Here is a 24852-nt window from a genome sequence, read left to right on the forward strand (position 1 = left end):
ACAAAAAAATTGTTATGTTTGGGGCAATTCCAATACAACACATTACTGAATACCTCTCTCCATATTTTCAAGCATTCGGAAAGTATTCAGACCCCATGACCGTTTCCACATTTTGTTACGTTACAGCCTTATTCTAAAATGGATTAAATGTAATGTTTTCCTCATCAATCTACACACAATACCCCATAATGACAAAGTGAAAACAAGCCATGAGGTCGAAGGATTTGTCCGTAGAGCTCTTAGACAGGATTGTGTCGAGGCACAGTACCAAAACATTTCTGCAGCATTTAAGTCCCCAAGAACAAGTTTGGAACCACTAAACTTGGCCGCCCGGCCAAACTGAGCAATCGGGGGAGAAGGGCTTTGGTCAGGGAGGTGACCAAGAACCCGGTGGTCACTCGGACAGAGCTCCAGAGGTCCTCTGTGGAGATGGGAGAACCTTCCAGAAGGACAACCATCTCCAGGCCGGAGGGTAGAACTGCCTAAGGAACTAATAACTAAGTTGACTTGTTTGGAAAAAATTACACTGAACAAAAATATAAACGCAACATGCAACAATTTCTAAGATTTTATTCAACAAAATACTGAGTAAAGGGTCTGAATACTTATGTAAATGTATTTTTTAATTTTTTTATTAACCCTTCTAGTGATTATGTTGCAGAATCTTATCTATTTTTGCAAACTTTCTATTGAAATGGATTGTGGTAAGGTCTTTGGAGGACAGCTTTTCTTCCACATTTACATATACATTTTACTGTGACGAGTACTGAGGATACGAAGAGGCAGGACGCAGACGCAGGAATCAACAATGTAAAGGTTTACTTAACTGTCTCCTGAGTGGCGCAGTGGTCTAAGGCACTGCATCTCAGTGCTAACTGTGCCACTAGAGATCCTGGTTCGAATCCAGGCTCTGTCACAGCCGGCCGCGACCGGGAGACTCATGGGCGGCGCACAATTGGCCCAGGGTAGGGGAGGGAATGGCCGGCAGGGATGTAGCTCAGTTGATAGAGCATGGTGTTTGCAACGCCAGGGTTGTGGGTTCGATTCCCACGGGGGGCCAGTATCAAAAAAATAAATAAAAATGTATTCACTAACTGTAAGTCGCTCTGGATAAGAGCGTCTGCTAAATGACTAAAATGTAAATGTTAACACTGAGCAAGAGAACAACAAAGAGCGAGTACACGACATCACACTAACAATCACACACAACACTGAACAGTCCAGAGCTATATAGGGGTGGAGATGAGATGATGAGGTGCAGGTGCGCTGGAGGTGATTAGGATGCGTTGGGTTTCCATTCCGGTGTTGCCGAAGTGGTGCGCTCAGACCGGTGGCTCAGTAGACCGGCGAATCAGAGCGCCGGAGGGGAGCAACGGGAGGAGACGTGCTATTTACAAATACATTTTGCATATACATTGGGGGAAAAAAGTATTTAGTCAGCCACCAATTGTGCAAGTTCTCCCACTTAAAAAGATGAGAGGCCTGTAATTTTCATCATAGGTACACGTCAACTATGACAGACAAAATTAGGGAAAAAAATCCAGAAAATCACATTGTAGGATTTTTAATGAATTTATTTGCAAATTATATGGTGGAAAATAAGTATTTGGTCAATAACAAAAGTTTCTCAATACTTTGTTATATACCCTTTGTTGGCAATGACACAGGTCAAACGTTTTCTGTAAGTCTTCACAAGGTTTTCACACACTGTTGCTGGTATTTTGGCCCATTCCTCCATGCAGATCTCCTCTAGAGCAGTGATGTTTTGGGGCTGTCGCTGGGCAATACGGACTTTCAACTCCCTCCAAAGATTTTCTATGGGGTTGAGATCTGGAGACTGGCTAGGCCACTCCAGGACCTTGAAATGCTTCTTACGAAGCCACTCCTTCGTTGCCCGGGCGGTGTGTTTGGGATCATTGTCATGCTGAAAGACCCAGCCACGTTTCATCTTCAATGCCCTTGCTGATGGAAGGAGGTTTTCACTCAAAATCTCACGATACATGGCCCCATTCATTCTTTCCTTTACACGGATCAGTCGTCCTGGTCCCTTTGCAGAAAAACAGCCCCAAAGCATGATGTTTCCACCCCCATTCTTCACAGTAGGTATGGTGTTCTTTGGATGCAACTCAGCATTATTTGTCCTCCAAACACGACGAGTTGAGTTTTTACCAAAAAGTTCTATTTTGGTTTCATCTGACCATATGACATTCTCCCAATCCTCTTCTGGATCATCCAAATGCACTCTAGCAAACTTCAGAAGGGCCTGGACATGTACTGGCTTAAGCAGGGGGACACGTCTGGCACTGCAGGATTTGAGTCCCTGGCGGCGTAGTGTGATACTGATGGTAGGCTTTGTTACTTTGGTCCCATCTCTCTGCAGGTCATTCACTAGGTCCCCCTGTGTGGTTCTGGGATTTTTGCTCACCGTTCTTGTGATCATTTTGACCCCACGGGGTGAGATCTTGCGTGGAGCCCCAGATCGAGGGAGATTATCAGTGGTCTTGTATGTCTTCCATTTCCTAATAATTGCTCCCACAGTTGATTTCTTCAAACCAAGCTGCTTACCTATTGCAGATTCAGTCTTCCCAGCCTGGTGCAGGTCTACAATTTTGTTTCTGGTGTCCTTTGACAGCTCTTTGGTCTTGGCCATAGTGGAGTTTGGAGTGTGACTGTTTGAGGTGGTGGACAGGTGTCTTTTATACTGATAACAAGTTCAAACAGGTGCCATTAATACAGGTAACGAGTGGAGGACAGAGGAGCCTCTTAAAGAAGAAGTTACAGGTCTGTGAGAGCCAGAAATCTTGCTTGTTTGTAGGTGACCAAATACTTATTTTCCACCATAATTTGCAAATAAATTCATTAAAAATCCTACAATGTGATTTTCTGGATTTTTTTCTTCTCAATTTGTCTGTCATAGTTGACGTGTACCTATGATGAAAATTACAGGCCTCTCTCATCTTTTTAAGTGGGAGAACTTGCACAATTGGTAGCTGACTAAATACTTTTTTCCCCCACTGTACATTTTGCATACACATTTTATATACACATTTTACATACACTTTTATATAAAGCAGTCACATAACAATAATACATTACCAAACATAAGCTCTTTAATCCCACCCCTCAGCCACTCTCAGCCCATCCCACCTATCACATTAGACCACCTTCATTTGGTTTCCATGTGCCATATATTTTTCAATTGTGCTGTGATGTTTTGCGTACATTTTTAACCTTTCTAATCATGTAGTATCCACAGATTGTGAGCTAAAGATGAAAACCTTTGCTACGAGTATTATTTTATTATTTATTGACTGAGTATGGCTTGCAAGGTAAATTTTAAGTGAATGTTGTGATTTCTTTACCATTCCTGGACCTGTGACCAGAAACAAGCTTCATACGGGCAATACCAGAATAATTGATTTAGTGATTCTGTCTCTTCGCAGCAAAATCTACAGCGCTGAGATTGTTGTATGCCCCATATATATAGCATTCTGTTGGTGGCAAGAATTTTACATAATAATTTAAATTGAAAAACTAAAGTGTTGAATCAAGTGTTGTTTTTTTGTACCAGTTCATAAACCATGTGCCATGGAATCAGTACATCAAAAATCTCTTCCCATTTATTTTGTAACCTGTATGGTACAGCTGTCAACATTTTTGTCCTCAAATGAAACTGGTATATTGTTCTATTTATGCTAATTCCTTTCAGCCAATTTGTATCTTTAATACATGGCAGGCAAACAAGTTCCCTACCTTCTCCCTTTTCCATTTGCCTCCTCCATTTTTGTGGTAATGCTGCAATCAGTTGGTTGTAAGTTTGGATTGAGCAGAGATTCCCATATATTTTCGATAGCTGCATATGTGACATAACTCCACTGGTTTTATTCATAAACTCCACTGGTTTTATACACATTTTAAACATTTTTCCATACAAAATGTTTTTTTTAAATTAATCAGTATATTTGAGTTTAACCATAACATGTGTTGTAATATTTGTTCTATCTTTTCTGGAGGATAAAAATGAAATTGTAACCAGCTTTGTATGGCTTGTTTAAGAAAGGGCGATACTTTAAACAACATTTCATTTTCAATTAGTCGGAAATGAGAAGTTGTAATCTGTATAAAGACAAAAAGGCAAAGGATGAGCCTTTCTTAATAATCTACTGGATAACCATTGTGGGTTTAAGTATAAATTATATATGAGTGAAGCTTTTAGTGAGAGGTTTAAAGCTTTAATATTTAATAATTTTAGCCCCCAAACTCATATTAATTATATCTATAGACACATTTAATTTTGTCTGGCTAAGCATTCCAAATAAAATGAAATATAGTTTGCTCATATGATTTAAAAAACGAGTCTTCTGGAGTAGGCAGCGCCATTAGTAAGTAAGTAAACTGAGATAGGACCAAAGAGTTAATCAATGTGAATTTTCCATAAATAGACAAGTATTTACCTCTCCGTGTTTGCAGAATCTTATCTATTTTTGCAGACTTTCTAATGAAATGGATTGTGGCAAGTTCATTTATATTTTGTGAGATGTGAATACCAAGTATGTCTACTTCACCATCTGCCCATTTTATTGGTAAACTACAAGGTAGTGTAAACACTGTGTCTTTTAGCGGTCCAATACGTAATATGGTACACTTGTCATAATTAGGTTTTAGTACAGAGAGGCAGGAAAAGTGATCAAGATCTTCAATAAGACTGTGCAGGGATCCAGATTGCGGACTTGAGTCATCAGCATACATTTACACTTTTGTTTTTATCCCCTGGATTTCTAACCCATTGATGTTCTTGTTGGATCTAATTTTAATAGCTAGCATTTCAATGGGCATAACAAATAGAAATGGAGACAACGGACAGCCTTGTTTTACTCCTCTTAAAGCTCAATACTGATTTCATTACTACTAAAAAAGTAACCAATATTTACTATTTTACATCTGGGGTTGCTGTACATAACTTTAACCCATTGTAAAAGAGATTCACCGAAATTAAAGTAATCCAGGCATTTACAGTGGGGGAAAAAAGTATTTAGTCAGCCACCAATTGTGCAAGTTCTCCCACTTCAAAAGATGAGAGAGGCCTGTAATTTTCATCATAGGTACACGTCAACTATGACAGACAAATTGAGATTTTTTTTCTCCAGAAAATCACATTGTAGGATTTTTAATGAATTTATTTGCAAATTATGGTGGAAAATAAGTATTTGGTCACCTACAAACAAGCAAGATTTCTGGCTCTCACAGACCTGTAACTTCTTCTTTAAGAGGCTCCTCTGTCCTCCACTCGTTACCTGTATTAATGGCACCTGTTTGAACTTGTTATCAGTATAAAAGACACCTGTCCACAACCTGAAACAGTCACACTCCAAACTCCACTATGGCCAAGACCAAAGAGCTGTCAAAGGACACCAGAAACAAAATTGTAGACCTGCACCAGGCTGGGAAGACTGAATCTGCAATAGGTAAGCAGCTTGGTTTGAAGAAATCAACTGTGGGAGCAATTATTAGGAAATGGAAGACATACAAGACCACTGATAATCTCCCTCGATCTGGGGCTCCACGCAAGATCTCACCCCGTCGGGTCAAAATGATCACAAGAACGGTGAGCAAAAATCCCAGAACCACACGGGGGGGCCTAGTGAATGACCTGCAGAGAGCTGGGACCAAAGTAACAAAGCCTACCATCAGTAACACACTACGCCGCCAGGGACTCAAATCCTGCAGTGCCAGACGTGTCCCCCTGCTTAAGCCAGTACATGTCCAGGCCCGTCTGAAGTTTGCTAGAGTGCATTTGGATGATCCAGAAGAGGATTGGGAGAATGTCATATGGTCAGATGAAACCAAAAGATAACTTTTTGGTAAAAACTCAACTCGTCGTGTTTGGAGGACAAAGAATGCTGAGTTGCATCCAAAGAACACCATACCTACTGTGAAGCATGGGGGTGGAAACATCATGCTTTGGGGCTGTTTTTCTGCAAAGGGACCAGGACGACTGATCCGTGTAAAGGAAAGAATGAATGGGGCCATGTATCGTGAGATTTTGAGTGAAAACCTCCTTCCATCAGCAAGGGCATTGAAGATGAAACGTGGCTGGGTCTTTCAGCATGACAATGATCCCAAACACACCGCCCGGGCAACGAAGGAGTGGCTTCGTAAGAAGCATTTCAAGGTCCTGGAGTGGCCTAGCCAGTCTCCAGATCTCAACCCCATAGAAAATCTTTGGAGGGAGTTGAAAGTCAGTGTTGCCCAGCGACAGCCCCAAAACATCACTGCTCTAGAGGAGATCTGCATGGAGGAATGGGCCAAAATACCAGCAACAGTGTGTGAAAACCTTGTGAAGACTTACAGAAAACGTTTGACCTGTGTCATTGCCAACAAAGGGTATATAACAAAGTATTGAGAAACTTTTGTTATTGACCAAATACTTATTTTCCACCATAATTTGCAAATACATTTATAAAAAATCCTACAATGTGATTTTCTGGAAAAGAAAATCTCAATTTGTCTGTCATAGTTGACGTGTACCTATGATGAAAATTACAGGCCTCTCTCATCTTTTTAAGTGGGAGAACTTGCACAATTGGTGGCTGACTAAATACTTTTTTTCCCCACTGTATATATACATTCTAGTTGGACTTTATCAAACGCCTTTTCAAAATCTGCTATGAAGACCAGGCCTGGTATCTTTGATGTTTCATAATGTTCAATTGTTTCAAGTAATTGTCGTATATTATCTCCAATATATCGTCCATGTAAAAAAACCTGTCTGATCAGGATGAATAATATCTGGTAAAAAAAAAATGTATTCAATGTGCTATGTATTTCGCCAGGATTTTCGCATCACAACATTGAAGTGTAAGAGGCCTCCAGTTTTTTAAATGGACTGGATCTTTATACTTACCATCTGTGTCCTGTTTTAGTAGTAATGAAATCAGACCACCTTGTTGAGTACCTGAAAGTCAACCATTTTTATAGGAGTAATTAAAACATGCTAATAGTGGATCATTGAGTACATCAAAAAAGGTCTGATATACCTCTACTGGTATACCATCAAGCCCTGGTGTTTGTCCAGACTGAATATATTTCATTTAATTTAATTGCCTCAAAGTTCCTCTTCTGTAAGTTGGCTTTCACACAGGTCTTTCTGTAAATGTGTTAATTTTACATTATTATTATTATTAGGAAATAAATCCTTACAGTTAACATCATTCAGTGGAAAGGGAGGAGACTGAAAATAAAACAAATGCTTAAAATATTTTGATTCCTCTTTCAAAATATCATTTGGTGAATCATGGATGACTCATGATCATTTGTAACGAGTTTCTGTAAATTATTTTTGGTAGCATTTCTATGTTGAAGATTGAAGAAAACATTTGTGAATTTTTCACCATTTTAAATCCGATTCGCTTTATTTTTGTAATACATTACACTTGATCGTTCTTGAATAAGTACCTCCAATTATTTTTGTTTTTCCTCTAATCTATTTTGTGCCTCTATAGTACAGTTTCGATTACATCTACCTGTGCTGCTTTTTCCTCTATTTCCTTTACTAATCTAATCTCTTTTGACCTTAACTGCTTTTGTTTTAATGATGAGTATTGTATTGAATGGCCTCTAAAAGTACATTTAAAAGTGTCCCATACAATAAGGGGATCTGCTGTCAGTATGTTGTGCAGAAGAAAGTCAATTATGAATGATTTAGTCTTCGTTAAGAATAAATAGTCATCCAATAGGCTTTGATTAAATTTCCAATAACCCCGTCCACGTGGAAGTTATATGGAGGCCAAATTAGATGGTGGTCCGATTTCATTCGTTCTCCTTTTTAATACTTTTTTATTTTTGATGCCAGCAAGAATGAGACCAGGAAGTAATCAAGATGGCTAGCTTGATTAAGCCTCCTCCATGTATATCTCACTAGGTCAGGGTTCTTCAGCCTCCATATATCCACTAGTTCTAATGTATCCATGATATTCGTGATCTCCTTAAGTGTTTGAGGGTGATAGTTTGTAGTATGATTTCCTTTACGATCCATTGAGGTACTTAAAACCATATTATAATCTCCCACCATAATAATAGATTCATTCGTTGCTTGTGAGCTCAATAGATTATTATATATATTTTCGATGAAGTGTGAATCATCATTATTTGGCCCATATAGATTAATTGGCCAGATCTGTTTTTGGTCCAATAGCATATTTAGAATAATCTATCTTACTTGAGGATATGTTTGCACAGTTTGCATAATCGGATCAAAATTTGTATTAATTAGTAAAATCACCCCTTTTGAGTTTCTTTGCCCATGACAAAAATATATTTCTCCCTCCCAGTCCTTTTCCCACCCAACCTCATCTATATTTGTAGAGTGAGTTTCCTGTAAACAATATATATTATATTCTTTCTCTTTTAGCCAGGTAAAAATGTATCTTATTTTTGTTATGGTCTGCTAAGCCATTACAATTGTAACTGGCTATACTTATTTCCCCACTTACCATGATGACACCCAAGTTTCAATTATACTTACCATAACCAATGTTTGTAAACTTACCAGGGAAATATGGGCAGTCCCATGATAACATCATTCATTACTGCCACCCTTCACTAACACATTCAAACCCCCGTAGGTCTATTGCATATCTATGAGGGAGCTTTTTAAGAAAACGAACCAAATAACTGGAAAACAGTCAGAAAAAATCATATTAATAGAAATAATAACAGCACAATCTTATAAATGCATGCTCATATTTAGAAAGTCCTAGCAAGGCTATAAGCATGTCAGCCCAGCCTGCTCATTTCATTGGATCCAATTATTCAAACAGAAGAGAAAACAACCTATATATATATCGCAAGACCAGTTCTGTATGTCCATTACATGCCAGACATATTTCATATAGTCCTCATTATATCCTGTTTTTTTCCAGCAAAAAAAGGAAGAAGGAAAAAGGAACATCACACTACCCATAAAGGACTACCTAAGTTTAACTTATAATCGGCTCTGACACAGCCATGGCACGATAGCCAAGAATACAGGCAGTACAGACAATCCAGAGCGAGTAAACCTGTAAAACCAACCCTCTCTCGACAAACACACATTTTGTTTTTATTCCAGGGTCATTGCTCTATCACCTCGGCTCTTTTACACCTAGGCCTATATCATTAGGATCGAGAATATAAAAGGTAGCGTAAATAACTTACATAGAAATATATAATATACTTCTCGCTTGGAGAAGTGCTTCCATAAGCCAGTTATTGTGTTGGTTCTACCGTTAACTTTAATCCGTTTATCCCAGTGTTAACCAGCCCGCCACACACTAATAGAGACAACAACCCTGTTGACAATACATAATCCAGTTTTTTTATGTTTAATACATTTGCAAAAAAATCTAAAAACCTGTTTTTGCTTTGTCATTATGTGGTATTGTGTGTAGATCGATGAGGGAATATAAATAAATAAAAAATCAATTTTAGAATAAGGTTGTAACGTAACAAAAAAAGTCAAGGGGTCTGAATACTTTCTGAATGCACTGTACATGCATACACCCAGAATCGTCCGTCTGGACTGCCAGATGGTGAAGCGTGATTCATCACTTCAGAGAACGCGTTTCTACTGCTCCAGAGTCCAATGGCGGCGAGCTTTACACCACTCCAGCCGACGCTTGGCATTGCGCATGGTGATCTTAGGCTTGTTTGCCATGGATCTTAGGCTGCTCTGCCATGGAAACCCATTTCATGAAGCTCCCGACGAACAGTTCTTGTGCTGACGTTGCTTCTAGAGGCAGTTTGGAACTCGGTAGTGAGTGTTGCAACCGAGGACAGACTGTTTTTACACGCTACACGCTTCAGCATTCGGCGGTCCCATTCTGTGAGCTTGTGTGGCCTACCACTTTGCGGCTGAGCCATTGTTGCTCCTAGACGTTTCCACTTCACAATAACAGCACTTGCAGTTGACCGGGGCAGCTCTAGCAGGGTAGAAATTTGACAAACTGACTTGCTGGAAAGTTGGCATCCTATGACGGTGCCACGTTGAATGTCACTGAGCTCTTCAGTAAGGCCATTCTACTGCCAATGTTTTTCTACGGAGATTGCATGGCTGTGTGCTCGATTTGATACACAGGTATGGCTGAAATAGCCGAATCCACTAATATGAAGGGGTGTCCACATACTTTTGTATGTGTGTAAGATATATACTGTATACACTACCAGTCTAATGTTTGGACACACCTACTCATTCAAGTGTTAAAACAAATCAAAATATATTTTATATTTGAGATTCTTCAAATAGCCACCCTTTGCCTTGATGACAGCTTTGCACACTCTTGGCATTCTCTCAACCAGCTTCATTCAAAATATATTTTATATTTGAGATTCTTCAAATAGCCACCCTTTGCCTTGATGACAGCTTTGCACACTCTTGGCATTCTCTCAACCAGCTTCATGAGGTAGTCACCTGGAATACATTTCAATTAACAGGTGTGCCTTGTTAAAAGTTAATGTGTGGAATTTCTTTCCTTCTTAATGCGTTTGAGCCAATCAGTTGTGTTGTGACAAGGTAGGGGTGGTATACAGAAGAAAGCCCTATTTGGTAAAAGACCAAGTTCATATTATGGAAAGAACAGCTCAAATAAGCAAAGAGAAACAACAGTCCATCATTACTTTAAGACATGAAGGTCAGTCAATACGGAACATTTCAAGGACAATGAAAGTTTCTTCAAGTGCAGTCGCAAAAACCATCAAACGTTATGATGAAACTGGCTCTCATGAGGCCCGCCACAGGAATGGAAGACCCAGAGTTACCTCTGCTGCAGAGGATAAGTTCATTAGAGTTACCAGCCTCAGAAATTGCAGGCCAAATAAATGCTTCACAGAGTTCAAGTAACAGACACATCTCAATGTCAACTGTTCAGAGGGGACTGTGTGAATCAGGCCTTCATAGTCAAATTGCTGCAAAGAAACCACTACTACCACTGCAGCGATTCACCATCCCATCTGGTTTGGGCTTAGTGGGACTATCATTTGTTTTTCAACAGGACAATGACCCAACACACCTCCAGGCTGTGTAAGGGCTATTTTACCAAGAGGGAGAGTGATGGAGTGCTGCATCAGATAACCTGGCCTCCACAATACCCCAACCTCAATCCAATTGAGATGGTTTGGGATGAGTCGGACGGCAGAGTGAAGGAAAAGCAGACAAGTGCTCAGCATATATTGGGAACTCGTTCAAGGCTGTTGGAAAAGCATTCCAGGTGAAGCTGGTTGAGAGAATGCCAAGATTGTGCAAATCTGTCATCAAGGCAAAGTTTGGACACACCTACTCATTCCAGGGTTTTTCTTCATTTTTACTATGTTCTACATTGTAGAATAATAGTGAAGACATCAAAACTATGAAATAACACATATGGAATCATGTAGTAACCAAAAAAGTGTTAAACAAATCAAAATATATTATATATGTGTGTTTGTGTGTGTGTGTGTGTGTGTGTGTGTATGTATGTGTGTGTGTGTATATGTGTATGTATATGGGGGAAACTAGCTACCTACTGAGAGTAAACCAATGGTAATTACTTGGTTATGAACTTCCTCTCTACCCCACTGGCTCTAGTGAATGATGCTGCCTTGGGGTAAGGTTTGTGGAATCAAATATTTCTGTGACTCACTCAACATGCTATGATTTGTCAGTGAGTTAGTCAACAAGTTGTTTTTAGTCCAGCGGATAAGAGCCCAAAAATACATAATTTTTTTCACTTTCTGATGAATGCATGAAACTTGCTATTTCGACAGCCACACTCATAATGCATATTGTTCGTCCTTCCCCAGGACCAGCTAAAGCCTGTGTTTACAGTGGCCAGCCTCCCCGGCACCACCAGTACCCACACACCCACGGCCCCCACCACATCCACCACCATGCAGGTGAGCAGCGGACCCTCCTTCCCCATCACCAACTACCTGGCACCCGTCTCTTCTAGCAGCAATGTCAACGGCACAGTCCTCAAGACCACCGGTGCCTCCGGAGGGCAGGTCATGCAGCTACCCAGCGGCTTTACCTTCATGTCAGGTACCTACAGCAGGAGAGACACTGGCCTTTATGCTATGCTATACTATACTTTACCATAATATAATTAAGCAATAAGGTCTGAGTGGGTGTGGCATATTGGCAAATATACCAGGGCTAAGGGCTGTTCTTAAGCACGACGCAAAGCGGAGTACCTTATCAGCCCCACAATGGTATATGCATTGGTTGAATCTCAATGTTAAATTCAAATCTCCCTACCATCATATCTAAGCTAATATGACACCAATGGCGATGAAATTTCGCAAATCAACTTGATTGGAGGTACACAACAAACTTTCCACCTCTCGTCATGATCCGTCCAGCCATTACTGAGAATCACTATACCAGATTTTTGACAGGGTCGTTAGCATTAGGGTCATCAGACAATTTTTTTGCCCAAACCCGGTTCAAATTCTAGACGTTGGATTAAAACGAGGCTACAGCGTCCATAAGGTGACAATTAGACTTGGATTCATTTGGACTGAATACGTTTGTAGGTGCAACAGTTTTTATTAAGTTTATAATTTATCGCTCTCATGTGCACATTTCAGTCCATTAAGAACCAACAACCTTTCTGTAGCATTTCTAACAATGCTAACATATTTTCACCCGAATATCAGAGTTCTAAAACAGGGACCAACAACTCGGTTGCTGCGCAACAGCAGCAGCTAGCTAGTAGCAGGCTGGCAGCTGAAGCAAGCTACAAGCAAAGGAGACTAGCTAGCTAGGTACATTTGGCTATGGAAGGTTTTTCATATGGCTGAAGTCATCTGTGTAAACTAAATCAGAGCACAAACAAATAAGCTAGCGAACGTCCTTGGCTGCTATTATAGCCAGTTAGCTAGCAAACTAGCCAGTAGTTACAAGCCAACGAGACTGTACCATAGCTGTATAGATCATGCACCAACCACAACTCAATGTTGACAATATATCCTAGCTAGCTACATTCTTCCATAAAGCTTTGCTAGCTAGTTAGCTAGCTAAGTAAAGTTCATAGTCAACACCAAACACTGTTAACTTATAAAACATGCAATGGGCATTGCTCATCAAGCTACTCCGGCATGATACAGTCAAACTGGCTTGATAGCTACTTGTGCAGCCAGATGTCAGTTTCACCACAAACACTGCTAGCTAGCCTACATTTCCTTAACCAAGACCAGCCTCTCACAACACAAACTGTAGATGATAAAATGAATTGTCTTGCTAAGAAACCGTTAGCTTTGTTGAATCTAAACCTGACAATGCACATGCAAGTAGTGCATCGGCTGTACACTTGCTAGCTAGCTAGCTAGCTAGGTAATTAGCTAGATCAACACCAGCGGACTAAACTCCGACTACATCATTTCACCCAAGGCCAATACTTAAAACATTTTTTTATTGTGAAACGCACACCTTGTACCTATGTTTGTCCTCTGTAGTTGCATGCCTTTGTTTGCTGAAATCCATACTTTTTCAATAAACGTTAATCAAATACCACCAATGACTGTTTGCTCATTGCTGTTGTGCTAAAATGGCAACTCAGTGCAAATCCGCATGTGCCAATTTAATCTCAACAAGGAATTAGTCGGTGGTATTTCATTAACGTTTATTGAAAAAGTATGGATTTCAGCAAACAAAGAAAGGCATGCAACTACTGAGGACAAACATAGGTACAAGGTGGGCGTTTCATAAAAAAAAAAATGGGTGAATCGATTCAGACGGAGCTAGATTCCACAAAGCCTGGTCTCAGCTCCACGGTGTTGGTGAAGTTAATCAGAAACTTCCTTCACCGTGGAGTTTGGTACCGATAGATCAACACACGAGACCGAAGACACGTCGCTGTTCGAGCGTCCAGAACAAATTCTAGCCCTTACCTTATGATGCATTAATTTAGTAACCCTCCTCTGTCAATCCAATGTTCTTCATGCCATTTTAATCCAAATTTGCGCTGACTGACCAACAGTGTCAAGTTACTTTTCAGTGTGTTCCACAAGATCTGAACCCAGTAAGCAAAATTATGTTTAAAAGACCTACACTACATTACCAAAGGTATGTGGACACCTGCTCGTCAAACATCGAATTCCAAAATCATGGGCATTAATATGGAGTTGGTCCCCCCTTTGTTGCTATAACAGCATCCACTTTTCTGGGAAGGCTTTCCACTAGATGTTGGAACATTGCTGCAGGGACTTGCTTCCATTCAGCCCCGAGCATTAGTGAGGTCGGGCACTAATGTTGGGCGATTAGGTCTGGGTCACAGTCGGCATTCCAATTATTTCCAAAGGTGTTCGATGGGGTTGAGGTCAGGGTTCTGTGCAGGCCAGTCAAGTTCTTCCACACCAATCTCGACAAACCATTTCTGTATGGACCTCCCTTTGTGCACAGGGGCATTGTCATGCTGAAACAGGAAAGGGCCTTCCCCAAACTGTTGCCAAAAAGTTGGAAGCACAGATTCGTCTAGAATGTCATTGTATGCTGTAGTGTTAAGATTTCCCTTCACTGGAACTAAGGGGCCTAGCCCGAACCATGAAAAACAGCCCCAGACCATTATTCCTCTTCCACCAGACTTTACAGTTGGCACTATGCATTCGAGCAGGTAGCGTTCTCCTGGCATCCGCCAAACCGAGATTCGTCTGTTGGACTGCCACATGGTGAAGCGTGATTCATCACTCCAGAGAACGCGTTTCCACTGCTCCAGAGTCTAATGGCGGCGAGCTTTACACCACTCCAGCCGACGCTTGGCATTGCGCATGGTGATCGTAGGCTTGTGTGCGGCTGCTCGGCCATGGAAACCCATTTCATGAAGCTCCCGACGAACAGTTTTTGTGCTGACGTTGCTTCCAGAGGCATTTTGGAACTCGGTAGTGAGTGTTGCAACCAAGGACAGACAATTTTTATGCGCTTCAGCATTGGCAGTCCTGTTCTGTGAGCTTGTGTGGCCTACCACTTTGCAACTGAGCTGTTGTTGCTCCTAGACGTTTCCACTTCACAATAACAGCACTTATAGTTGACCGGGGCAGCTCTAGCAGGGCATACATTTTGCGAACTGACTTGTTGGAAAGGTGGCATCATATGACAGTGCCACGTTGAAAGTCAGAGAACTCTTCAGTATGGGCCATTCTAATGCCAATGTTTGTCTATGGAGATTGCATGGCTGTGTGCTCGATTTTATACACCTATCAGCAACGGGTGTGACTGAAATAGCCAAATCCACTACTTTAAAGGGGTGTCCATATACTTTTGACTATGTGGTTTATTTTCCAGACGTAGAAGTTTGGTTCATTTTAGGTTCTGAATGAAAGTTTAAATTGTATTTTCCGGACGTTGAAAATACGTATTTTCTGAATATGGAAATCGGGTTAATTTTCAGTTCTGAATGAAAGTTGAAAATACTTTCTCTACATTTTTGTACTGTAATGTACTGCACTCTACTGTACTACAGTCGTGGTCAAAAGTTACACAAATACTAATTTTCACAAAGTCTGCTGCCTCAGTTTTGATGAAGGCAATTTGCATATACTCCAGAATGTCATGAAGAGTGATCAGATGAATTGCAATTAATTGCAAAGTCCCTCTTTGCCATGAAAATGAACTTAATCCCCAAAAAAAACATTTTCCACTGCATTTCAGCCCTGCCACAAAAGGACCAGCTGCCACCATGTCAGTGATTCTCTCGTTAACACAGGTGAGAGTGTTGACGAGGACAAGGCTGGAGATCACTCTGTCATGCTGATTGAGTTAGAATAACAGACTGGAAGCTTTAAAAGGAGGGTGGTGCTTGAAATCATTGTTCTTCCTCTGTTAACCATGGTTACCTGCAAGGAAACACGTGTCGTCATCATTGCTTTGCACAAAAAGGGCTTCACAGGCAAGGATATTGCTGCTAGTAAGATTGCTCCTTAATCAACCATTTTACGGATCATCAAGAACTTCAAGGAGAGAGGTTCAATTGTTGTGAAGAAGGCGTCAGGGCGCCCAAGATAGTCCAGCTAGCGCCAGGACCGTCTCCTAAAGTTGATTCAGCTGTGGGATCGGGGCACCACCAGTGCAGAGCTTGCTCAGGAATGGCAGCAGGCAGGTGTGAGTGCATCTGCACGCACAGTGAGGCGAATACTTTTGGAGGATGGCCTGGTGTCAAGAAGGGCAGTAAAGAAGCCACTTCTCTCCAGGAAAAACATCAGGGACAGACTGATATTCTGCAAAAGGTACAGGGATTGGACTGCTGAGGACTGGGGTAAAGTCATTTTCTCTGATGATTCCCCTTTCCGATTGTTTGGGGCATATGGAAAACACCTTGTCCGGAGAAGACAAGGTGAGCGCTACCATCAGTCCTGTGTCATGCCAACAGTAAAGCATCCTGAGACCATTCATGTGTGGGGTTGCTTCTCAGCCAAGGGAGTGGGCTCACTCACAATTTTGAGAACACAGCCATAAATAAAGAATAGTACCAACACATCCTCCGAGAGCAACTTCTCCCAACCATCCAAGAACAGTTTGGTGATGACCAATGCCTTTTCCAGCATGATGGAGCACCTTGCTATAAGGCAAGACCTTAATCCCATTGAGAACATGTGGTCGATCCTCAAGAGGCGGGTGGACAAACAAAAACCCACAAATTCTGACAAACTCCAAGCATTGATTATGGAAGAAGGGGCTGCCATCAGTCAGGATGTGGCCCAGAAGTTAATTGACAGCATGCCAGAGTGGATTGCAGAGGTCTTGAAAAAGAAGGGTCAACACTGCAAATATTGACTCTTTGCACAAACTTAATGTAATTGTCAATAAAAGCCTTTGACACTTATGGAATGCTTATAATTATACTTCAGTATACCATAGTAACATCTGACAAAAATATCTCATAACACTGAAGCAGCGAACTTTGTGAAGACCAATACTTGTGTCAATCTCAAAACTTTTGACCATAACTGTATACTGTGCTGTGCTGTCCAAACTTATGCTGTCCAAACATAGATGTCTATGATTGGTTCAGATTTGGTCCAGTCTGGACCAGACCAAATCTGAACCAAACATTGTTTGGGCCAAATCAAGGCCAGTCCGAATCGGACCAAATCTGAACCAAACATAGACATCTATGATTGGTTCAGATTTGGTCCAGACCAGTACAAAAATAAACGTCTGTAGACGAGATTCCCTAAAAACACGCCACTTCATTACAGCTACAACTTTTTCGTAACAGGTTAGGAGAACATACGCAGCAGGTTAGAGTTAACGCAGCAGGTTACGGGAATTAGGTTAAGGTTAGCGAAAATGCTCTCCTAACCTGCTACAAAAAATTACTAGTATTGAAGTGGCATGTTTTTAGGGAGTCCCGTCTGTGAACGTTGAAATCAAGGCTAGTCCGGACCGCACCAAACAAAGAAGAAAAAAAAGACGTCCAAAAGACGTTGACATAGGTCCCCTTAGTGGGAAGTAGCCATCAACAAGTAAAACACTGGAGGGAGGCTGGGGAATCAGCCAACTTATTCAGTACTTTGAGTCACTGGAACTGGTTTGTGCTTAATTTAAAGCAGCTATTGATATTCACCCCCTCCCCTCTTTAAAGGGAGAATCCATATGTTTTGCATAAATGCGTGTTTTAACGATGCATCGTTTCTATAAAGGCCGAAAAAATCACGTGTTTCCCAAAACATCACGTAGGGAGAACCTTAAAAACGTGCGTTGTTAGAGCATATGTCGATACTGATAGGATCGAAAGAAAGGTGGCGCTGCTCTTAGATCAGCGTTCTCCATTCAAATTTAACCTTAACATTAGATTCTGACAATGGATCAGCTCCTAGAAAGGAATTATCACCTACAGTGCCTTCAGAAAGTATTCATACCCCTTGACGTATTCCACATTTTGTGTTACAGCCTGAACCCATCTACACACAATACCACATAATGGGGTTGCAGGTAGCTTAGTGATTAAGAGCGTTGTGCCAGTAACCGAAAGGTCGCTGGTTCTAATCCCCGAGCCAACTAGGTGAAAAATCTGTCGATGTGCCCTTGAGCAAGGCACTTAACCCTAATTGCTCATGTAAGTCGCTCTGGATAAGAGCGTCTGCTAAATGACTAAAATGTAATGACAAAGTGAAAACATGTTTTTTGAATTATTTTGCTAATTTATTGAAAATGAAATACAGAAATATCTAATTTCCATAAGTATTCACACCCCTGAGTCAATACGTTAGAATCACCTTTGGCAGCAATTACAGCTGTGAATCTTTCTGGGTAAGTCTCTAAGAGCTTTGTACAGCTGGGTTTGCACCATATTTGCACATTATTCTTAAAATAATTATTCAAGCTCTGTCAAGTTGGTTGTTGATCATTGCTAGACAGCCATTTTCAAGTCTTGCCATAGATTTACAAGCTGATTTAAGTCAAAACTGTTACTAGGCCACTCAGGAACATTCAATGTCGTCTTGGTAAGCAACTTGTGTATATTTGGCCTTGTGTTTTAGGTTATTGTCCTGCTGAAAGGTGAATTTGTCTCCTAGTGTCTGTTGGAAAACAGACTAAACCAGGTTTTCCTCTAGGATTTTGCCTATGCTTAGCTCTATTCCATTTCTTTTTATCCTGAAAAACTCTCTAGTCCTTGCCGATGACAAGCATACCCATACCATGATGCAGTACCACCATGCTTGAAAATATGAAGACACATAGAACAGATCTACTGCTTCTTAGACTTGCTTTCAATGAGAATTACACAATTCTATGTGAATTTGGTCAGGTCACCCATAAAGCAACATATTGCAGCTTTAAAGTCACCATTGGCCTCATGGTGAAATCCCTGAGCGGTTTCCTTCCTCTCTGGCAACTGAGTTAGGAAGGACGCCTGTATCTTTGTAGTATTGATACACCATCCAAAGTGTAATTAATAACTTCACCATGCTCAAAGGGATATTCGATGTCTGCTTTTTGCGAGGCATTGGAAAACCTCCCTGGTGTTTGTGGTTGAATCTGTGTTTGAAATTCAATGCTCGACTGAGGGACCTTACAGATAATTGTATGTGTGGGGTAAACTATTGCACATAGATTGAGTCCATGCAAAGTATTATGTGACTTGTTAAGCACCTTTTTACTCCTGAACTTATTTAGGCTTGCCGTAACAAAGGGGTTGAATACTTATTGACTCAAGACATTTCAGCTTGATTATTTATAATTAATTTGTAAAAAATTCTAAAAACATACTTTGACATGATGGGGTATTGTGTGTAGGCCAGCAACACAAAATCTCAATTTAATCAATTTTAAATTCCGGCTGTAATACAACAACGTGGAAAAAGTCAAGGGGTGTGAATACTTTCTGAAGGCACTGTATGGCTGCAAATATTGAGGTGGCTTATTTTAATGCTTAGGCTATGCACTAAATTGAATACTTGGCACATCATTGTTAGGCTTACACATCATGAAATTGATGCAAACATTTGACAGTAGCCTACAATTAGCAAAATAGAACTCAATTGATTGAACATTTAAATTGATAATGCGGTACGACTCGAGTTTCCCCCATCAGCTGGAAGACTGTGTCCCTTTTTGGTCAGTGTTAATAGAGGAAAGGGAGAGCGGAGGGATGTTGAGAGGCGGACCCTCAGTCTGCTGCTCTGTCCCTCCTCTGAGACTGACCATCAGATGCAGGCAACATCAGCCCAGTAAAATAAAAATAAAAAGCAAATTATTTAAATGTGTGCTCAATCAGCTGTGCCTCACCATTGTTTTTATACGAACAACAATGCATTGGCAGGGCAATTCAAGCAATGCCAATATGCAGTGATAATGTATTGGGCCTATAGCCTACTGCAAAAATGTCATCGCTACAGTACTGTTTTTAATTGGTTAATGTTGCATAGGCTTACGTAAAAAAAAATAATATCTGAGCGGTAGATCTCGGCTTGCATTTTGACTCAAAGTGATCGGTGACCACTGTTCTAGAGTTTTCCCTGTTAACACTATCAAAGTTTCCCTTTACTGTGATCGAATCAATGCAATATTAGCCACTTTCAATGCAACATACCGAAACAAAACGAACTATGCAAGATATTTTGTTGTAGGCAGAACGCATTGGAGTAGGATTCTATTGCACTGACACGCACTACTCAGCCTGTACACAGACCTGTGCGGCATAAACAATCAGAGCTGCAGTAGGCCTATATGCAAATAGACCATTGCCATATATGGATCTGTGCCATTTACTTTGAACTGGACTGTGTTTACAGCATGAGCGGTCGTGAGTAGATGCGCTTGTTTTGAGATCAAAGCGAGGGCTGCATGTAGCCACGTGTGCACATTTAGTTAATATTCTTTGCTAGTTAATGAGTCATTAGCCCAGTTATAGATAATTTGTAGTCAGCAATAGGGGAGTGAGCACAAAACGTGTACATTTCTAGGCGTCTTTGAAAAGCGAGTATTTTGAGTAGCCAATATGCAGAGGGTAGCATAATTTGTCTGATTCTCTGTAAAAATGGTATGGTAATAATAATGCATTTTATTTTGTGTGGTTTCTTGCAGCAAACAACACAACAACATTTTCGGACACCTCCTTGTCTGAAGGACAAGTGGATAAACAGGTTAATGTCAAGCCCTGCATGTTTTTTTCAAAAGTCTCATGGAATGTAGGCCTACATTGAACACCACACATTGGCTGCTACTGTAGGCTGAATGATAGAACAGCTATTTCCGTGTTAAAATGTTATGGGATGCATTTTCTCCATTGTTTTTTATGGTAGGCCTCTCTGGTAGGCCTACATTATGATCAAATAGCCACAGTAGCCTACATGGCCACTGTTAACACTGTAAGTTAAAGCGGGTACAGCCTCAGTGTTCACACTAAATGCGAGCTGGAAGTTGCACAGAATTTTCACAACGTTCAAGTTTGCGATTAGCAGACCTCAAATTTGCTCAAGCCAAACTTTTTTGGAGGGAACAATACTCCCATGCATTTCTGTTAGGTTCTAGGGTATTTGAAAAGTATTTCAAAATAGTTTCAAATGGTATTTATAGGAAATAATTTGAAAATACTTTCAAATACTTCAAATAGAATTGGTTGATTTGGTCAAATTATTTAAAAAATACTCAAATACACAGAAAATAAGTATTTCAAATACAAATACTTGAATAAGCATGTATTTGAACCCAGATCTGGTCCGTCAACATGATTTCAATTTGAATCATCTTGCCATGACGTCGAGGTGGTTCGTGGCAGTAGCGTGACTTGCGTCTCCACTTCAACAGCTGTTTACATTTTGCCGCGTTTCACATCTCCAGGAAGCCCTTTCAGCTTGGTTATATTTTACATGTATTATAGTCCCCTGTAGCTCAGTTGGTAGAGCATGGCGCTTGCAATGCCAGGGTTGTGGGTTCGTTTCCCACGGGGGGCCAGTATGAAAATGTATGCACTCACTAACTGTAAGTCGGTCTGGATAAGAGCGTCTGCTAAATGACTAAAATGTAAATGTAAATTACAAAGCCCCAGTATCCAGGAAGGAAACATCTACATCCTATGGGCTCATGCCTTTGATTTACATTTTAGGAGAGGAATAATTAGGAGATCCAGCACAATGGCTATCGCGGAGAGGGCTGCCGATCTCTGCCTATAATTGTTAAAGAATATTCAATGAAGATTAGGCAGCTCATTCTGAAATGATAATTTCTTACTAATTCATGGAGCCCCGGCTCAGACAGAGTGCTTTGGAGCCAGACGTGCCCCTTGTAATAGGATTTGCTATCTATCTGGATCTGTAGGTAGCCCACCAACCACAAGGAAGGCATTTGTACATGTTCTGGTTTTGCATTTTTGAAATCTGTGTAATATAAGCTGGCTATTGTGATTCCTCAAGAATCATTTTTAGAAAGGCGTCTTAGATACTGTTTATTTGCATTGCCATAAATTCATTGTATTGCTCTGACTGAATATTGATATAAAAAAATATCAAATTAGTACAGGAGGTCCAGGTCTACTGGTAAAAACTACCAGCAATTTAAGGCATGAAATGGTAGCTGCTATTACAGCCATGTAATACTGGGAAATAAAGCTTAGGGATACTTATGTCATGTAGTGTTGCAGTCACTGACATTTTAAATTATTACCCTTGTTGTTGCCGGGTGATGTCTGCATGTAGTGACAGTGTGGCTGACCGACTGAGTAGCGCAGAGATGTTGTTCTGGGTGCCGAGTAGCAGATCTTTCTCTCCCATTATGACAGCAGGCTGAAGGGCAGCTTGGGGGCCTCTCTCTCTCTTCTCTCTCTCTCTCTCTGCAACACCCTCCCCCTGTTTAACTCCTCCTTTTTTCCCTCCTGCAGCAGGCACTCCTCTCCCCCCCGGCACCCCCACCATTCCGCTCAGCCAGCTGCACCAGCAGTCCCTGGCCATCTCGGGGCAGCGGGGCCAGACGCTCACCGCATCGCAACTGACACAGCAGGGCCAGCAGGCTGTCTTTCGATTCCCCGCTGCAGTCTCCCTAGGTCAGTCTGTCGGGAGAAAGAGATTAGTTTTGCCCACCACTAGAACCTGGCGCAGTCCTGTAAGTTCGGTGCTGGATGTAAGATGTGTGCTACAGAAACGCAGGGCCCTTATCCTCCCCTTCCTATATTAATGGATAAGCGGGCATCCCGAAGCTCTGTAAGAGAAGGCCCTGCCCCCAGTTGTGTTTTTTGAGATTCGTGGGATGATAAGGCCGGTGTCTTGTGGGCTTTATAAAACACATTTGATTTGAAATTGTATTGTAAGCGGGGGGAATTGGGTAGAGGCCTTGCTACATATTTCGATAAAGGACTGGTATTCATGTTTTATTGGTGTGGATGTAGTTAGTCATGGTCTGATTTGTGCTCTGGGAAGAAATAGGGAGACTTGTCTGTCTGTCTGTGGCTGCAGAGGGGTATGTACAAGGGATAACGGGCATGAGGCAGGCATTAACTTTAGTTGAGTGTATGAAACCATGTCCAAAACTGTATTGGGCAAACTAATATTCCTACCATTTATAAGAGTTCTGACAGTAAAATTAGAATAGTGTACAGGTGAGTGATCAGCTGTTTTGTGTTGCCTGTTCCCCTCCAGGGGGAGGGATGAACCAGCAGCTGCAGGCCATCCAGGTGCACCCCGCCACACACACCAACGACAGCAGCTCGGAGATCTCCCAGACCTCGACTGTCTCCACTGGTAACTCTCCTCTGTTTAACACAGGGCTGTACAAAACCTGGTTATGTGTGATGAGCTGTGTCCATAGTCTAACGTAAGTCTAACTTATCTCTCTGAGTGAGCTGAGTGGGTGGAAGGTTATAGTCTACAATACTGTTATGAGGGGTCAACTTTAGTTGAACAGAATTGACTTTATCCTCAGTGATACAGTGCCATCTGGTGGGCAATGTCTCTTCTCACTTTGTCTCACACACTAATATATTTTTTCCACCCACCACTCCCCCAGCGACCATCGTCACGTCGTCTGTGCCCACGTCCATGGCGGGTCATATGATGTACACCAGCCCCCACACAGTGATGTACGCGTCCAGTGATGTGCTCAACGCCTTTTCCCAGGGCCCCTCAGCCATGCAGGTGTCCCACGGACAGGGCCAGGACACAGGTGAGACAACGCTTGACTACAGTAGGCTACGCTGGGACGCAGGTGAGACTACACCGGCTGTGGGTTAATGGGGGAGGTTGATTGATGTATGATTCAGACCTCGGTTCAATTAGTATTTTTTTCTTTAAAATATTTTTTAGCTGGGTGGATTGAGCTTGGAACCTATGAAATGCTCCCAAAAGTGCAACCTATCCTATCTGGCATTCCTGGCAGGCTTAATCAAATGCTCAAAGGATGAAAACGCATACTGTTTGAACCCAGGTCTGGTATGAATATAGCTACATAGTCAGGAGGTTGACTACGACAGGCTTTGACCCCGACCCAAAGTCCGGAGGTATAGCCTACACAGCATGCACATAGTCTCTGTATATATTCAGTGGTAAAATGTTAGTTTAGATGAGAGGGCTGTGTTCTTCATGTTTGTTTGTGTCCGTCTCTCTCTGGCTAGGTGCTGTCCCTCAGGTATTCCTTACGGCACCCTCAGGCACCATGCAGATCCCGGTTTCTGCAGTGCAGCTACACCCAGTACGGCAAGACCTACATTTTACAAGTGAAACTCTCATATTCTCTCTGCAACCAGCATGCCACTGACCTCCACTAATGCATCCGGACAGAGCACTGTTTATCACTGTGGAGGGAGAGGGTTTGGCCTGCCTCCTGTACTGTTACGTGGATGATATTAGTCCTATGACATTTGGACAACACTTGACACAAGCAAAGCACAAACATCCCCCAACCCCAGTACAGCATGGAAAATTATTGAAAGCCACATATTCTTTGGAATACTTTTTTTATTTTTATTGAGAAAGTCACGCAAGATTGAGATTTCAACAGATTGGCTTTTTATAGAGGTTTTTGTGTGAGTGAATGACTAAAGTTTAGGAACAGAATATAAACCATTGTGTTTCACAGAGTACAATAGGTACAGTACACAGTAACAACACAAATGACCAAACTCGCGCAAAGTGATACTTTTAGAAAAAGCTTTCTTATCTAATTATTAAATTAATCATAGTGGGCAGAACAAGCAAGGAGGTGGGCAGAGCCAAACACGAGCTAGTGAGATCCTATTGCTGCGTTCTAGCATGTATTAGCATATTTTCGTTGGGGAAACGCCTACTCTGTCAAGTGCGCGTGCAATAACTCAATTCGCCCTTGCACTCCTAAACAACGCAATTTTAAAAAACTTTGGCAAAGGGTAAAGTCTACAAAACTTAGTCCACTCTGTTCATAACAGATTCTAGTTT

At 41.3% G+C, this 24852-nt stretch overlaps 1 protein-coding gene across 5 annotated transcripts in view; it reads left to right on the forward strand.

Annotated features, from left to right (window-relative positions):
* Positions 1 to 24852, forward strand: part of LOC311110967 (serum response factor-like) — a 66248-nt gene that overhangs the window by 37817 nt on the left and 3579 nt on the right. Inside the window, exons 3-7 of one of the 5 annotated variants that reach the window (XM_084153617.1) lie at positions 11815 to 12052; positions 22329 to 22490; positions 23083 to 23184; positions 23450 to 23647; positions 24054 to 24130. In XM_084153617.1, coding sequence (XP_084009743.1) covers positions 11815 to 12052; positions 22329 to 22490; positions 23083 to 23184; positions 23450 to 23647; positions 24054 to 24130 — 777 coding nt within the window. Of the gene's footprint in view, positions 1 to 11814; positions 12053 to 22328; positions 22491 to 23082; positions 23185 to 23449; positions 23648 to 24053; positions 24156 to 24852 lie in introns of all 5 variants that reach the window. The other 4 variants (XM_084153620.1, XM_084153618.1, XM_084153621.1 and 1 more) reach the window with 4 other exon arrangements.

Source organism: Coregonus lavaretus, assembly GCF_964263955.1.
Source record: "Coregonus lavaretus genome assembly, chromosome: 36".
NCBI classification, from domain to species: domain Eukaryota; kingdom Metazoa; phylum Chordata; class Actinopteri; order Salmoniformes; family Salmonidae; genus Coregonus; species Coregonus lavaretus.